Genomic DNA, 17,867 nt, shown 5'->3' with positions numbered 1-17,867 from the left:
GACAAGGCTCAATTACCTCCGCTGACGGACAATTCTGCCCGCTTTGTTTCCCTTCTCAAATCCTTTCGTATCAGCCGGATTGCCGGGGGGGGGGGGGAGGGGGGGGGGCGAATGAAACCTCGGAGTGATTGAAATAATTCGAAATTCAAACTAATCCTTCGACTTCAATCACTTCTGCGCCCTCGTCCTAGTGCCTCTCTCGACTTTCTGGGCGTGCGGCATCGGCGCGAGGTGAAAGGCAAACGTAATTAAATCCTTAATGAGATCGCAGCCAGTCCTGATGGACTACAGTGGCCATTCGACTACCGTCGAATCCAGTCCAGCGCCGAGGGATGGACGTCGCGTCCGGAAATTTATATAACCGGCATCTGCATATAGTACGAGTATATTCGCACAAAGGTCGCTCTAGTTTCGGACTAGAACTTCGGTGGGAAAATAACGCGGGAATGCAGGAAAGGTGCGGACGGATTTTCACCCGCAATTCCGATAAAAAATTAACATCCCCGCAACAGCCGCGCGGTATCGTTGAGTCTTCAGGCGGAAAACTTTCAACTGCTAAAGGGTGACGTGACACGTGCCTTATCTTGTTCTTCGAGCTTACGCCCCCTCCGATTCCCTCGCAAGGGGCTGATAAACATGTGACATTCAAATACAATCAACCCGCTCCATCTCTGGAGACATTCGGGAACTTTTGTTCATCATCAACACAAGAAGTCGAGAACTTTCAGACCCCCTAAAACCTCCCGGGACTGTAATATACACGCTCGAATTATACCGTGTCTAGAACCGAACCGCGTGAAAACTGCCGAATTAATCTTCCGGACGGTCGAATAAGAAGATATTAATTTACTTGCGAACAAAACTTATTGTTCCCAAGTGCCTTCGAGTTAAAGAAAATCTCAATTTGCTATCGACTAATTTCAATGTAGCTTATGCGACCCTGGAATGAGACGTTATCCTGGATTGCCTTTTATTTGAACTTGGATGTAAATAATTACCCGTCCACCAATTACCGCGGACAAAAATTTTACGATTAAACTGACACGAGTCATACGGAAGAGGAAATTTGTTTTAAAACGACGAAGAGTATTTGAGCCAGCAATCTAGGGCCAGAAACGAAATAACAGAATTTACTCCATTCGCGTTGTAAATTGGACTAAATAAAAGAGGAAAAAAGAGTGCAGTGACATAGTAAACGCGAACACGATAATTTGTAAAAATTTTCGAGCCGGTGTCAAATTTGGTATTCCGTTTAATCGAACACGTCCCGACAGGCAAACCAAGGGCTCAACCCGATTCGACTGCCGGTCGATCCGCCGCGCCGGCGTCATTTCTGTTTGCAAACCGATAGATATCGCTGAAAATGGATCAAATGTCGTTTGCAGCTACCGAGGTAGAATAATCGATGGAAAACGTCTATAATTCGTATCTCGTTCACGGGGTACTAGACTCATTCTACCGGATGCTCTTTGTCATCCCTTCTTCCTTCACCTTGTATACAGCGACGAGAGAAAACCTGGCGCCTCTTCTTTTGCTAAGGAAATATAGATAAGCAGGAAAAATACAAAAAAAAAAAAAAGAAAAAAGAAGAAAACAAATTGGATAAACGAAACGAGTACGGCTAGAACAGCCTTCCTTGCCATTTGATTCGCAGCGTGAGGAGTGGTTCATTTTTCCTCATAATCTGAACATCGTCGCGTCGGTGTATTTTAGCGGTAGGTGTGGCAAAGCCAAGCTGTAAGGGTATACTTGGGTTAAACTTCGTGATCAGGCGAAGCTTCTCAGAGCGGCAGGTAATTGTAATAAGCCCTTAATTAAGCTGCAACTTCCGTCGGCTCAAGTGAACCACGTTATTTATAACGTTTGAGAAGATCCGACAGACAACGAAGTGACCTGTTACGTACGGATACGAGAAAGCGCGCACAAGCTCCAAAATTGTACATGCGTTACGATTGTAATTGTACAAGTGGTATCGTAAAAGGAATAATTATCCGAGAAAAAGGAGCAGTCCTGCAGAGAAACGTTTTCAACACAGAAACGAAACGTTTTTACCCTGCGCTCCGGAGAGCGATATGATATATATTTAATTCCACTTTTTAAGTAAAAAACCGGTTTATGTACTAATTGTGGGAGCCAGTGGCTACATCTGCATCGCAGGGGCAAAGAACGAAGGCACGGGACGGAATGTTCTCGTATAAAATCCTACAGAGGGCTTTTCTAATCTTAATTTAATTCAACTCAGCGGAGGTGAAGTGGTAAAAAAATATAACCGTCGTTTATTTTGCGAAATGATTTTACAGCGTTGGGAGGAAAGGAGAAGAGAGGCGAGGCGAGGGGGCGCGCAGGCCGCACTTGGTGCTCAAGTAAAACAACCCTTCCACTTGTTTTTAATCTCCATCGTGATCCTGCTCCAACTGCAGGTTCAACGAAACGAGACTCTTAAATGCTCTCGAGATGTCGTCGTCGGAACTTGACACGTTGTTTAAAGTCAAGGTTTGAATAAGAAACAAAAAATAAACGCTCCTCCGAAGCCTTTACCTGGACTTTATCTCTCTCTCTCTCTCTCTATCTATCCCTCCCTTTCTCTGTCTGCCTGTGAAGCTTCGCTTTACTTCATTTTATCGCATTTTTTTTTAATCCCGTTTCGCTCGAAAGCACTCTGAGCCTGAACCTAACGTGATTTTATCAGCCCAATGAAGGGAGAGGATGTGTGTATATACGTATACACACACACATGTATCGTCGATCCACATGCCTCCTCAAATATCAATTGTCGTCGTATACGAAGGACGGGGGCACGTAAGGGGAGTCCGATAGAATCGGAAATTGACCACTTTGCGATAAACCGGGCGTAAAAAATGTCGAGCTCACTCATCGGATCGCAATCTTTTCATCTGAAATCTCTTCACAGTCCCCGTCCTCCTATCCCATCGCCTGTCGTTATACTCCGATTCGTGTATTATATATTATACATACATATATATATATATATATATGTATAACCTATCGACCGTTACGTTTCTTCTTTCAGCCGGTTCAAGCCTGGCGAGTGTCGTGGCCGGAAGCAGCAAGCCGACTAGAATCTCAGACAAGCCCTACTTTGACGACATTTCGCCTAGGAACGTGACGGCGATAGTCGGGCAGACGGCGATCCTGAGGTGTCGCGTCAAACACCCCGGCGACCGTACGGTAAGTGCCACGGTTACAACTCTGTACATTATCAGCCTCGAGCCACTCAGCGGGCGCGATCGCTCCGCTAATTGCGCCAAGATGAGCGCGAGCGTACGAAGGCATCGCGCTGAGTGCGCTCTCGGTAATTTGACAAACTGAGGGCAACGCGCGAGTTGCCTTTACTTTGTTCCCGCATCAGCGGGGCCAATTAGGGACACGCGATTCGAAATTGAGCCTCCCTGAAAGGTCCCGGCTTCAATTGCGTCCGTGCAACATGGGCTTTTCGCTTTCGCATTCGCTTTCGATTTCACATAGGCCGATACGCGTTACCGCAAACGCCTTATTCACCTCTCCACTTCTAGCGCTGGTTTTACCTCCTCTACTTGATTTAATCATCTTTTTCGCGTTGCAGGGGGCGGATTAACGAACGTACGTAAGCGCTGCGTTAATTTATTTACCCCTGAGTAAACGGAAAAAGTAATTAAATACACACGTGTATGGCCGCGCCTAATGCAAACGTTGGTACGGGAGCCGCCAACTTAATACGCTGGGCCAAGGCCGGCTAACGGGCTAACAGGAACAGGGGCATGTGGTTAAGACTCCAGCGTAGTTTGTTGGGGGAGATTATATGTTCATTTGAATTTAGCCACTTGCGTGCGATCATCAACTCCCCGGTGGTATAAATATATTGCGAGCAACCAGCTGCGCAATTACTCAATTGAATCGAATTAATTTTTTCGGCATATAGGTGCGAGCCGTTGGACCAAACAACAAATGAGAGAGGAAATTTAACGTACGATCAAAAGTGAAGCTAAATATCTCGAGGATTTTGGAATAGCTCGCAGCTGGCGAATTCCGCGGCGGAATTAAATCAGGCGTCAAACCGATTACTACTTTCTTTTGTTGACACTCCGCAAAACGGCAGCAATTCATTTTGCAGAAATCTTAGCGAGTTTGAGGCGTAATTAAATTGTTACTCAAAAATGAAATTAGTCTCGTAGTCAAACGTACCCTCGGATAATCGACGGGGATTTTGCGTGGAATAGTATGATTATCAAACGAGGCAATCAAAGAGACTTGACCAAAGGCGAGAGAGCTTGTCGACAACATCAAACCAGGTGAACTGTATTCATGCACGGTGTCCGGTACAGCGTATTCAAAGGATATTGGCTGAAAGGTAGAGAAAGCTGTAAACGAGCCGGCAGTACGAACAACGCCAGGACTCGTTGTTAGATTATTTAGAGAATTTTCGATTCAAAAAGCATTTCTGATATTTCTTGTATAATTTCTTTCCCTGAATTTCCGTTGGTATCGAATACGCTTTGGGAATTTTACGGAGGATCCGGAAATTGATGGTACGGTTTTACAGCGGCTGCACAACGCCACGCTTATACCCTTTCGTTGAACCAACGTCCGACTGGATCGTATGAGATACGATAACAGGCGAAGAGCAATTTACTCAGAGCCACTACATCTGGGGGTGTGCATAATCGATTCGAATCATTTATGAGCCGTTTACGTGTAATTGACAATCACCTTATTACTTGATTTGAATACTGTGTTTGCACAATCTCAATCAACGCTTCGCTCGATAGGTAGGCCCTAGACGTTCCGCAACACGCGCTCAATCACATTACAAGTCTGCAGATTACGAATGGCGAGCAGTACCGCTTCTCTGCACCAGATAACATTGCAGCTTCAGAAACGTTGGAATATAAATTAAAAAACATTACATGAACATATGACGATGCGAGAACCCACGAAATTTATTTATGTTAAAGTGACTGAATTATTGTGCCATTTTTTTTTAGTGTCAAATGCATAGGCATATTTCTACTATTTTCCGAATTAGCTACAAATTGATAAAAATAGGTTATTTTTTCCCACAATCAGGCTCGTGGCTAGTCACAAAAATGTGAAATCGTTATAAGTTATAATTAATAAGCATTGTATGATTTACTGAAAAGGATATGTATGAACGTTAATTAAAATTCATTGCAAATGATTTTCAGGGAATCCTTCGAAAAAAAATAAGATCTGATTCGTCGCAACAGAACAACCAATATGATTCTGGGGCATGACAAATACGGATGCTTATATTGATATACTTTTAAAGATTATACCTACCGAACTTTTCTCTATTTGAATCTAGGTACGTTTTCAATTCTAATCCATGTTGAAAAGAGATTCTTTTAATAAAATTCCAGTCAAGTTACACTTTTTAATGTTTGATTTTACAATTTTTTTCATTTTATCCACTTCTCCTGTTTTCTTAACAAATTCGCTAACGAACTAATTATCGAAAATATCGAATCGCACGGTAGAACACTGCTTTCGTGAATAATATTTGAACAAAAATACGAATTATCCGATCGTGTTTGTTAAAAAGATGATTAAAGAAAAACGCAATAATTTTACAAAATCAAACTTTGCTTCCAATCCAAGTGAAATTAGCGAAAAGTGTTGGCTGACGTGACATAAATCCGCGAACTGCTCGCCTTTCTTTAAGTTTAGAATAATTAGGTAGTCGTATGCTTCGAATTAGGAATTTGCCTTGCCCTTCGGAAGGCCAATTATCCAACGATGAGCAGGTGGTCCCAGTAGGTAGGTACACGCACGCGATTTATTAAAAAGCACCGCCTATTTCGCAGAGATTTTAGTAGGACTGGCGTATTACTGCTACACCGCTCTACAGCCGCGTGCCATTAATACTCGTAAATAGGTATTAAACGAGATTGTTTACGACGGCAGCGAAAGCTGCAGCAGCGCAGTGCTTACGCAGAGACCGTCTATAAATGGGAAACATTTCGAGAACGAGGTTGGACCGCAGAGATAATTTACCGACTATCCGCATAACAAAATTATTGGAAACTTTAGAGTTGCGCTGGTGCTAACCCGGGAATTCTTGCAGTTTCCACACCGTAGATTTCGCGCGCGAAATATATCCTCACACGTTTTCGTCGCGTGATTCTTCATCCAAACGATCCACCCCGCGTCTTCGGGTTCAACTCACCTTCCCATCAATTTTATTCCCCGACAAATCCGCGCAATCGTTTATTATTGATCATTGCGTTACGTGCGGGGAAACGGATGCGATATCCACTTTGGAAAACGTATACCTGCCCATCCGCCCTGTAATATTATTCTATTATCTCGTAACAGAAGGATAATGGTAAAATTGGTCCGGCCAACAGCGGCCATATTGTTTTATATACATACATATATATATATATATATGGATATGTATATAGCAGTCGGATTGATTCCCGTAATGCAATTGGCTGGGATTTTATGATTTTCCCGAAAAGCTCGTCGGCTCGTTGGCTCGGTCAGCTCGACCAGCGCACTGCAGTCACGTGTACAAGTTCGATAATTGATTTAACGCCAGCTTAAGGATATAATATAACTACCATGACCCATGTGTACGCCGGGGTTCCACGCTCACGGTTAAACTTAGTTTAATTAAACCCCGGATTTATCGGGCCAACCCTTGACATGGATATAGGGATACAGAAGACAAGGAACACCCTGTGACGGACATTTAACCAGGCTCGAAGAAGGTCAAACATAAACGAGGGAGACGAAATTTAAAGGTATGTTCATTTGTCACGGAGCCGGCGTACCTGCGACTTGGCACCGAGCCTCCAAGATTACATCCGCCAAATACCTACTCCTTGCAGCATCGTTCAATTATCACTAGCCAGCAGAGATTTGTCATTTCAAACACTGCTGAAATTATTCTAGCGAAACGAATTGCCGTTGGTGCTCGATAAAATAAATATCAATCCCTTGGGGAAGATAATTTTAAATACTGTTTATCCGTCAAAAACTAGACAGATTTCTATTAGAAATAAGTAACTCTAACTATAGACGAGATACACGAGGATGAACCGAAACCGAGGTCTTGCTGAGAGCAAATATTCACTTACATGTCTGTTGTTCGTCCATAAAGAAGACAGAGATCCTCTGCGGCACTTATAAGATGCGTCGTTAGCCGAGGCTAGCTTTTGTGCGCCGAGTCGCGAAATGAGGAAACGTTTCCGTTTCGTCGTGTTTCGAGTTGGTTGAAGACAGAAAGGTCTACCAGGGCTCGCCGGACAGTCGTGACGGACGGGATATTAGCCATTTTTTGCTTCCGCCCATACGTCATGCTCCGCTGTTCCCTGTCCTCCCTACACTGCTCGTCCAGGTTCCGCCCTCGTGCCGAGCCGGGGTTTTAGGACGAGGATCCAGAACGGAACGGAACTCCTGAGCTGGAACAAAGACCTCGTCCTTCAGAAAATGGGCATATCAATGTAGAGGGGCAAGTAATAGCATAGCCAACCAGCGGCAGGCGGTCACTTTGTGAATGCTGATTGAGGTTATTTCGGAAGTGAAATTGTTCCCTGTCACGCACACCCGACCACGTACACATAAAAAATACATGCTCCTACGTGACGCAGAGAGGAGTGCGATTCCGTATGTGAAAGAATCTTGTCTTGATTACCAGATAGGTACCAGATGTAAGCCGAAATAAAAATACTCCGTTGGTCATCGCAGACGATGCCACAACTTCTGGTAAAGTTGAATTCCCGCTGGTTGATCATTCGCTGATTTTCAACGTTCGTAGTTGCGGAGTTGAAGACATTTTGGCCCCCCGCTTCCCCGTCTCTTCAACAACGAACAACATGTATTGAATTATTTTCATGTCTCAGGCATTTTCATCACCGCAGGTTTGAATGGCCACCCTCTCCTCTTCCCCCAGGCACTATATGCGAAGGTGCGACGTGCTGAACTACGTGAGAAATGTTTGACTGACTGAAACAAGCTGTTCTGCCATTCTCGCTCACGCTCAACCTGGCGCCACTAACAAAGATAAATACTCGTTTATCGTCTCTCGGAATCCGTTTCCTCGAAGGTGCAAGTCGGCAAAGATAATCCATCCATCGCCTCTCCCCCTGAGCTGTTCGGTCGGATCATAAAAAGTGGCCGAAGTGGTTAATGGCCGCAGGTGTTCCTTGGGAACAGAGTTATGTCCTCTTCACGCGAGTTGGTAAAGACCGAGGCTAATTTAAACAAGCCCCGAAGAGCCCCGTACGCCCCCCGACTGCCCCGAAATCACCACCGAAATCGCGCCCGAATCGCTCTCAAAATACCTCTGCCCCCTGTTACACCCGAGCCGGGCTACTAAGATGGCTGATTGTGGGCTTAGCTTTAATGTCCCCAATTTTTAGTCCCTTTTAATCGCTCCCCCACCGTCCACCACCATCCGAGGATCTTCTCTAGAACCCCCTCCCCCCCCCCCCTCCCCCCAATCTAATCCTCATAATCTCTTTATTATTCACTCGTCTCATATTCTCATCAATTTTTACTTTACCCAAAAACATTTCCACGCCCGCATTCATTCGACGGTTCAAAACTAGCGGCCTTCTCACACCAGCGCATTTATACCCAGGCATGTCGTATTGCTTAAAAACTTGACGACCCGAATTACTTTGCAAAACAACCAGGTCACGAGGGACGGCATCAAGGGTTGAAATAGAAGTTCGTACATGCCCATGGCCCATGGCATTGGGCATGGAGGATTGATCAAACAACAACTCGTTTGGATATTATTTCCCGGAACTCCGACGAAACGTTCTCGTAAGCGTTATACGTCGTACATATTGGCACTGCGATATTAGGTATACGTAGCACCTGCATACACACACGCGCGCAGTAATCGCAAATGAATTTCTCGCATAAACGTGGGGACGATGATTGCGCGTTCGTGCCTGGCTTCGACACATGGTATTATGGATATGTGTGTAAGAATGGCGACGGCGCACCGGCGAAGGCAGATGTAGAAAAAGGAAATTCGGGGGGAAAAGGTCACTAATTCGCGCGTGCGTCCGCAGATCAATACGCCTTGAAACTTCCCCCGCCCCGCAAGTCTTGATTTGTAAAAGCACGGGACAACCCATAAACAATTCTGCAAACGTGAAGGGAATATATAAAGCGTTTTGCGGTGGACTTTCGAATCCCTTGCCGGTCGTTCCTGAAATTGCATAAATATTGTATTTATCTCGTCGAACGGTTTTTTTCTTTTCCCTCCTTATTCCACTCGGCCTATTTCGCGATATTGTATATATGCTAATTCTTTCTTTGTTATGTGCCCTGATTTATGTCACAATCGTACGTAATTCGAGGGGCGTGAAACCGAGCGTGAAACTTACCGAAATTTAACGAAGAATCGTCAAACTGCAAGATAATAATAAAATATTTTCTTTACGGATGATACGTCCACCAAATATCCGCCCTTGCGAATTTATAAAAAATATCACAAAAATGGGTTTTGCTAATATGTACTTGACATAACTGAACAAGTTATTTGAGTCCCAATTAACACTGTACGCAGAGAAATAGATACGGTATCCTTATATGTAATTACTGAAGTTTGTTACGCGCTTAATTTCATTAGATACGCATATTTATACTGACTTGAACCGTTCTAAACATAACGCAGAAATATCTTCAAATCATGCTCAAATTCAATTACATACTACCTGATACAATTGACAACTTTTCTTCGCTTTATTTTCTGCATATAGCAAAGCCGTTTTAGAACAGCATTAAGCGGACCCGGATATAAAACAACAATGAAACAACGATAATAACACTACTGACGTATATCGTGTCGATTATTGATCAAAACTGGAAACTTTTATATAACTTTTCATTTCTTTGCAGGATATATTTAGATTTTTTTTTTTCTCATCTTTGGACACAAGAAAATTGCGACGACGAGGTACAAGAGGCACTTTTATTGTTCGTGTCCTTCGTGTTTTAAGTGGGTCCCTGCGAACTTTGCGCAGTGCCAGTCCAACAAGAATTCAAACAAGATACATGAACGCGGATTTCGAACATGTCGTTCAATTTACCGCGATGTAGGAACGAGGGATGTGGTCCATGTTTTTATAGTAATATGTTTACTCCTTAAAACGATTTGCCTGACGTCGCGAGCGTGTGTTTCGTGACCTCTCCTAGAACCATTTCGACTGTTGGCGTCGTAACGTCGCGATTCAATCGACCTCCTTATTATACCACGTTATACCTTGGTAAAAAAGGGAAACTGTAATCAATTCGCGATTCTACGAAGGATGTCTGGCGGAGGTGCGAAGAGGAGCGGCGTCTCCTCGTTCCTGATACTCGAAAACTCAGCCCCAGATCTAGCCCTCTAAATTACATGGCACTGAAGCTATTTGGTTTTAAGACAGAATACAGAACAAGACTGTTTGCTATGAACTTGAGCAGCTCTGTCCCAGCGTGAAATATTTGCTTCCAAGGCTCTCTCAGTAGCGCGAGCAATTAGAACAAAGCTGCGAAGCCTTCTTCGCCCCGTCTAGAGGGCTCGTTGCCTGTTTTATGTATACGATAAGGGTGGGTGAGCAGAGACGCGAGCACATGAGTCTAAAGTGTTTCAAGAATGACAGCCTAACAACGGCCCCTCGCTTATCTACGATCCACGATTCCGTAAATTTCAACCACCGAGCACCGCGCTGCACATTCGCGTCGAATTCGTTTCAGACCCGAAGGTAAATTCGCCAATAGTCTTATCGGTTGAAAGTTGGCTTTACCTTCGAGATAATCTGGTTAACGTTAATAACGGGGGTGCGGAAAGCGGAATACCGTGGCAATTACTTAATTGCCTCGCTAATTCGGCGATAGCGATCGGCGTTGGGGGTGCAGGCCTGCAGTGTCAGTATCGTTGACAGATTTGCGGTTCGTTGGAATTGTTCGAAATGTGAAAATTACCGGGTGAGCCGCGTGCAGGTGAGCCGAGCCGTGTGATGCGAGGGCATTTCCTACCGCCGCGCCGTTGAAAATTCATGCAAATCCGTCCGCAATAAAATTTAATTAGTGCCAATCAGACGTTTCGGACGGATCCCGGTAAGTTAACCAAATCAGATGAGATAACCGCTGATGAGTTGAGAAAGCCTGCAGGTCGAATAAGGCCTCACGGTTGTAGCTCGACTATTAATTAGTCTTTCTCTGTCTCTCTCCGGTTCAATTCTGCACTTTTACCAGGGGTGCATAATTGATTATACGCCGCTCGCATATTTTTCCTGTACACCTATATTGCTGCTGAAACCCCCATTACGAATTAAACTCTTTTTTCCGGGCTCCCCTGTGATCCTGGTGTAAAACAATTTGCAGGTACATTCACCTGGAATATCATTACGGGCAGAAGTATTTTCTTTGCTCCCTTTACTGCAGCGCCGGTGCAACTTTGGTCCGCAAGTTGAATTTATATTACATCCTTTCCAACAAAGATTATGACTTCTAATTTTTCATATTAAATTCGCACGCCTGATGTTCTGCCCATATTTCAATTGCCCAGGTATAAGGCACGTATACATAAATGGTTAAGAAGCATGTTGCCGCTTCCTTCGGCGTCTCTATGGTGTAATTAATTGACAAAATAGTCGGTTATTTCTGTAAAACCGTTCGTCACGTTGCGAAATGTTTATACACATTACATGTATGGAGTATTATTATCTATTCCGTGAAAATGGTTGACAATCAAACAAGTTTCAACAAAGATTTTTCCATCAGCCCGAGGTAGAATATTCACCTGCAGAAGTTGTTTCTGTCGGTGACAATCTGAATAGCAAACCCGTAACGCAAATTCATTTCAACCTTCCATCTCAATTCAAAAGTTTTATTGCCAATCTTCGCATTCATTCAATGAAAAATCAAGCACACTCGTTTCCTTTATTTCATACCTACTCGCTCTACCTCTACGAGGTGCGGAACGACTCGCGATTACGGGAAAGAAGAAAAAGTTCACAGGAATCGACTGAGACTTTGGATTTTGCGATTTAGAGGCCTTGGTGACCCGGAAAGAAACCGAAATCGTGTCAGGCGTATTGTTTAGTTTTTGCAATTACCTTTATACGGTTTTCTTCAATTTACTCGGCATAATCACGACAAAATTTCAGCGAAACATTGTAGGGTCGGAATATAATTGGAATACCGTTGTAAACCAGCAGACGGTAGCTCCATTAGGTTAAATCACATCAATGCTTCGAAATTGGAGAACTTGTTTCCAAGTTCGGTGGTGATCGTGACTCGAATCCAGAATTAATATGTATTCGAAATAGTTCCACCGTTCTTATGATTCAGACGCGTCAAGGCAGACACATACATAACTTGTATACAATATGTAAATCCGGCACCCCCGTGCGACTACCCTTACCCTGATTATAAGTAAAATTTGTGCCCGATGTGACAATCGTCTGGATCGCTTGATTCGTTTACTAGCAATTATTATTTCTACACGTAAATTGCAAATAATTCTTACCGGATAATTTACTTTCAGGCAAAAAAGTCTCTGCACTGTACCACGTGAAAAACAGGAGGTTACCTTTAAGCTCGTCAGTGTCTTACGCTCGTCGATAAATCAGAGCCAATTTTTCTAGGAGGGAATAAATTCATTCGAGTGGATAACTGCATTGTGCCAGCGATGCTGCACGAACACATCCGATTATTGGTGAAACTGGATTTCGGCATTTCTTTAACGGCTGGACCGTTGCCAAGGGATGTTGTTTCCTGTCGACGGGGGTTGGTGGCACGAAAGAATCGATTTGGTTATTGAAATAATGTCGGCGGTTCGGTACTTTTATTACCTTTTCCCGAAAAAACTTATCCTAGGTTGGTATAGCGAGACGTAAAGATGCCCTTGAATTAGGTAGACTCACTCGAAGGTGCGAGGGTGAAATTTTTGCCCTATAGCAGAAGACACAACGACCTGCATAATCACGCTGACAACGAACCAATCTGGACTCTTACGACCCCTTTCCGAAAGCCTGTGCTGAGATATAACGGAAATATCCACGATGTCTTACTTGCCCCGAACACGCAATCGGGACCCCGTTATGAATTCAAATATCACGGTACCACGGTACGTCCGGGTAGGTAATGTAGAAAATGTACCCACTCGTGTTATACACACCGTCTACACCTTCGCCAAGTAGTCGAGTTCGTCATGTATGCAAGCGGCGCCGAGGCAAAGGTGGGAGCTTGTTACCGTTTCGTCGGATTGCCAAGGGTACCGAAACATCTCGAGGGATTTCCGTCCGTTCGCTGTCTGCGTGTTTCTCGGTTAATTATTTAATAGAGATGGTATAATTAGTGACGTCCGTCGCCCTGCACACCTGCCTCCTCCTCAGCCAACACTGGCGTATAATTACGGCCGCGTTGTGTAACCGGAGCACACCGACGACACGCTGAATCAAAGTAATCACTAAAAACACAGTTTACTATCACCTCTGCAAACGAACCGGGAATTTACCTCTCTTCCAAACATCCACTGCGCCTCGCTCTCCATTTGCAAAGCCCCGCTAGAGCCCGGGGCAATTAGCTTCGGGTGGAAGACGTCCGATGCATTCATAGATCGGTCGAGCCTTTTGATCATCACTGAAATATTATCTTCCTTGATTTATAGATGCTCGTAGTTCAGCCGTGCGACTCGAGCAACCGTAGCAACTGCTTCATCCCTCAACTCTGATAAGGAACAGGCAAAAAATCCTCACGGTTTCCATTGTCTCGCGAGAAAGCATTTGCTGCAAACTGCGCGGGGCTTATCTAACACGAAGTGCACCCCAAACCAGCACCACCGGAATGGATATCCACCTCCTCGTTATCGTTATGAATAAACGAAAATGAAACCGTGAAGATGGAACGCGATTCTATGCCTGATGATTTTTTCGTCCAACTCTTTGCCTTCGGTCGAGCACTACATCGTTGTCAGTACATCAACAATTGTATTTATCGCCAAGCTCTAGATGTCCAATTCTCAATTGAACCGAAATAAACTTTGTCCTTTAATGAAACCTATAAGCATCATCGGGTGGGCCGCGTAAGATGATACTTTCAAGTTGGGCGCTTTGAATTTACAAATTTTTTGCTATCAGAGAAGGCAAACTATCACACTCTGCGATCGGTCAATATTTCGGCAAACCGTGTTCTTCGTCTTGTCTCCTTCATGAGCGAAAGAATCTGGTGTGCCATAGGTGGGGAAGGTCGTCTGAGAAGAGCAGTAAGCTTCATGGGCCAAAGAAACATGGAGAAAAATAATAAAAAATTGACTCGTATAGCCGGAGAAGCTTCCCCAGATCTGTACGAGCAGAAAAGGACCGTGCGCACCATGTCAAGAACGGAAACGAGGCTATAGCTGTGTGATGATATTGACCGTCTCACTCACATGCCCAGACTCGACCCGGCTTCTCTCTCTCTCTTTCTCTCTCTCTCGCTCTCTCTTTCTTTCTTTTTCCGAGCTTTCTTGCCTCTCGTCTCCTTCGTTTCTCCCGGACTTCAAGGATCGTTGAACCAACTTCTCTGTTAGTTCGTTTTCCGCCCTTGGATCACGCTCTATCCTCTCACCCGGTTCGCTCGGCTCCTTACGTGCCATCCATTCCCTTCCTGCGTCCTAAAAAAGCGAAAACTCGCATCTCACTCTGATGGATTTGTTTGGTCCCGTACAGACACTCCCGGTTTCAAGTTTAACCCGAAGCCGCTGGAGTCTCTCACGCCAAGTGTTGTTCCTATCCCGGTTCAACACGGCCAAAATCCGCCATGGGATGTTGTACTAGCAGTCAGTAATCAGGACTTTGGAAGGGTCACAGAATATGCACGATGACCGAAAAACGCCATTGGAGTAGCTTCGTTCGCGTTTTTGGGTCCCGCATCTTTTGCGGGCATGTAATTATTTGCATGCATGAACTAGTTGAATCCACACGAAGCATGAAGAACCAGAACCCACCACTACGCGAGCATTACTGGATTTCTCGACATCTCTGCGCCGCAAGAAGGGGTAATATTTAAGCGAGTTCGTCAAAGTTAAATGAAGCTTTGTCGTAAACTAACCATTTCACTAATTCAGGCGTCGGGGAGTTTGGCAGGCGCAAAATGTGACGACTTAGGCACCGCGACTGGCAGCGAATGTAGGATGCAATTTCTGCTTTCCCCTCAAGGTTCGGTCCTGCAGTCACACGTTCGAGTTTAGAGTGCTCTTCGATCCTGTTTCATCGCAGATGCCTAGCCACTATCTGCACACTCTGTGCGCAGCGTTTCTTCATTGAAAGTCCAAGACAACGAAGTGCTCCAGCCAAGACAGAGCGAAGGAGATGATCGCTCTCCTCCTCCTGGACGCGTGATGGACCGCGACCAGCCGCAAGCTGAGCCGGACCGAGCTTATCGCTGGCGAACCCATCGCGCAGGTTTGAGTTTCTTGCTGATACGTACCATGAGAAAAAGCTCCGATATGTCCGCGTGTATGTGTGGCCTGGAAGAGAGGCTTTATTACTGACATCTTTATTGTCGGGGATAATTGGTTGGGACCCTGGCAGGCTTTGCGGCGTCGAAAACTGATGGGCATCGTCGTGATTATTGATTGTTATTCCAAGTCCGTGTGGCCTATACTCTATCCGCGATATTGGCTGATGTTTTCGATATCGAGAAAAGTTGGTGGTGGGTAATCTGAAGTGAACGGATTTCTCCGAGGGAAAAATTGATGAAGGGTAATATCTTGTTTCATTAACAAATATTTATTCTCGACGGGGAAAATTCTGACTTGTAATATTAAAGAGAGAGAGAGAGAGGAGGAAGGAGCGAGAGGTCCTTGGAGGCGGCGTGAACGAATATCGAATATTTTTCTGCGAACGCCGTTGGTCGTATAGAGTTTCTCGCGCTGTGACACATCTCGGCTTTTTTAATTTCCCGGATTTTATTCAGACCGGAAGTTATTGTAGCTGTCGAGCGGAAACCACCCGTTTCGCATCCGACGGGGCGCCAAGTATCTCGATCCTTGAAAAGGACTGCACCTAACCTTTGGAAACATTTTTCAACTTGTTCGCTTCAAATTCCCCCGACTCGCATACTGCACCGGAAGTTGATTCAAGTTGTCTGGCGCCTCCGGTCGAAAATGTTACAGTCAGCTGATTTCGATCAAAACCTTTCCGACGCTGCTGCTCCTGTGCTACTGAATTTGATTAGGCAACCAACTAGACCCACGTTTAAAAGTTGAATTACAGATAAATCAAAGTCGAAGCGAATCGTTCGATTTCAGATCGTCACGTCCCTGCTCATAAAAACTTCCATGTTATCGAACTTTACTTTTCCATCGATTAAAGTACGCCTTTCATTTACATGTAGTATAACAATCCAAGAGAAGACGTCAATTCAGGTCAATTACCTTTTTCATTCCAACCGAACGGCCTACTTTTTTTCACTCTGTTTTCTCGCTTCGTCCCCTCACTCGTAAAGTTTCCAATATTCCGTTAGAATTCGCAAAATTTTTTCATTTACTTCCGTCTCATATTACTCACTTTCCTGCAGAGATGTCCTCTCGTCGACCTTTCAAGCCTCCAGGTCTCTCCGTGGAACGAGTAAGCGTTCTGATCGCGAATATTATCGAACTAAAAAATGCATGCGCAGCCGAACAGTCGTAGAAAATTGTTTCCAATCATATTATATCAACTATGAGTCGCGAGAGCCAAGCCAATGTAATTCATCACACATGCATACCGACGGGAATGAATTCGAAACTACACCCCACTTGTGTTTGAAAAAGTAACGAACAGAACTCCCGACTTGGGGAACAGGTGAGTGGCGCGTGTGGGTATAAGGTAAGTGGAAGAATTGTTCCGGAATAGAATAGACCTTCGTCTCGAGATCTGACTCCAGGGTGTCGTAAGAACCGCTAACGCTGAAAAGTTGGACGTAGATTGTGCCACAACCGTAAACATAAATAGACCTAATTGAGACGAACGACTGGCTTATTTGCTGTGCTAAATAAATGAACTGAACTGAATTGGCTTTATAATATCAGTCCTAGTGACGGAATTCTGGAGCCTTCCACACCTCCGGTTTTCTCTATTTACAGCGGACACCCGCACACATTTATAGGCTGAAGATAAGTTAACTACCTCTGGGTCGAGGGGAAATTGACCATAGGCTCAGAGGATGACTCGGAAACCGTATACGACCATCCCCGTTTCGCTGTGTGTCCTTTGGCTTATCTCATTATTCCCTGGAATTTGAGAAGCTGCAGCTGTGTTGGCGCTAGACAATCTCGCTGAAAATGCGAACGCAGAATTTAACTTGGATTGTATATACATTTTCCAGCACGTCAAAGATAAGCCGTGATATCATTCGATACAGCTTCGCTTTGCAAATTTGTTCGCTTACTTCGCAAGAATAACAGGCAATTAGGATTCTCAATTTACTATTCCTGTCCAACCAGGTGTGTCAGGGCCGTGAAAGATAACGAGCCACCTCGGAGAGAAAGTCGAGGTCGGTGATTCTTCACATGACGTATCGGGAAAACCCAGAAAACTTTTAATGTCGATTAAATAAAGGAAAACCGTCGTCCCAACTACTTGGACATAACGTTAAACTAGTTTATAAGTTAGAACCGACTTGTAATTCCTGCTGACGTTATAGCGAGTTTTTTGAGAAACATCGGCATGGCCGCACGGAGATCGTTAATGTCCGCTCCAGATCTAGATGAGCTCTATCGCAGTGGTTATTGAAAAATATCCACACGTCCAAGTACCCGTTTCAGGGATATAGTTTGAGCAACTTTGCAAGTCTAATAGCGAAACCTCGAATGCCTGGCCAAGAGCGCGGGTATTAAGTACAAAGAAAGAAAAAAAAGAGGAGAAACTACAAAAACT

The 17,867-nt window shown here is 44.6% G+C and overlaps 2 protein-coding genes across 18 annotated transcripts in view; one reads left to right on the top strand and one right to left on the bottom strand.

Annotated features, from left to right (window-relative positions):
* The window catches only part of LOC107221613, a 200,643-nt gene that overhangs the window by 25,949 nt on the left and 156,827 nt on the right, over positions 1 to 17,867 (bottom strand). For 10 of the 13 annotated variants that reach the window (XM_046743620.1, XM_046743628.1, XM_046743621.1 and 7 more), the window contains one exon: positions 7,101 to 7,424. The exons of 2 other annotated variants lie outside the window; for them this stretch is intronic. The gene's annotated coding sequence lies outside the window, so the exon portion shown is untranslated. The remainder of the gene's footprint in view (positions 1 to 7,100; positions 7,425 to 17,867) is intronic. One more of the 13 variants, XM_046743623.1, reaches the window with a different exon arrangement.
* Positions 1 to 17,867, top strand: part of LOC107221612 (hemicentin-2) — a 302,996-nt gene that overhangs the window by 242,267 nt on the left and 42,862 nt on the right. For all 5 annotated transcript variants that reach the window (XM_046743636.1, XM_046743640.1, XM_046743638.1 and 2 more), the window contains one exon: positions 3,032 to 3,189. In XM_046743636.1, the coding sequence (XP_046599592.1) occupies positions 3,032 to 3,189 (158 nt within the window). The remainder of the gene's footprint in view (positions 1 to 3,031; positions 3,190 to 17,867) is intronic.

The sequence above is a fragment of the Neodiprion lecontei genome, chromosome 6, assembly GCF_021901455.1.
Source record: "Neodiprion lecontei isolate iyNeoLeco1 chromosome 6, iyNeoLeco1.1, whole genome shotgun sequence".
Classification (NCBI taxonomy): Eukaryota; Metazoa; Arthropoda; class Insecta; order Hymenoptera; family Diprionidae; genus Neodiprion; species Neodiprion lecontei.
This window is presented reverse-complemented; position numbering and strand designations above follow the sequence as displayed.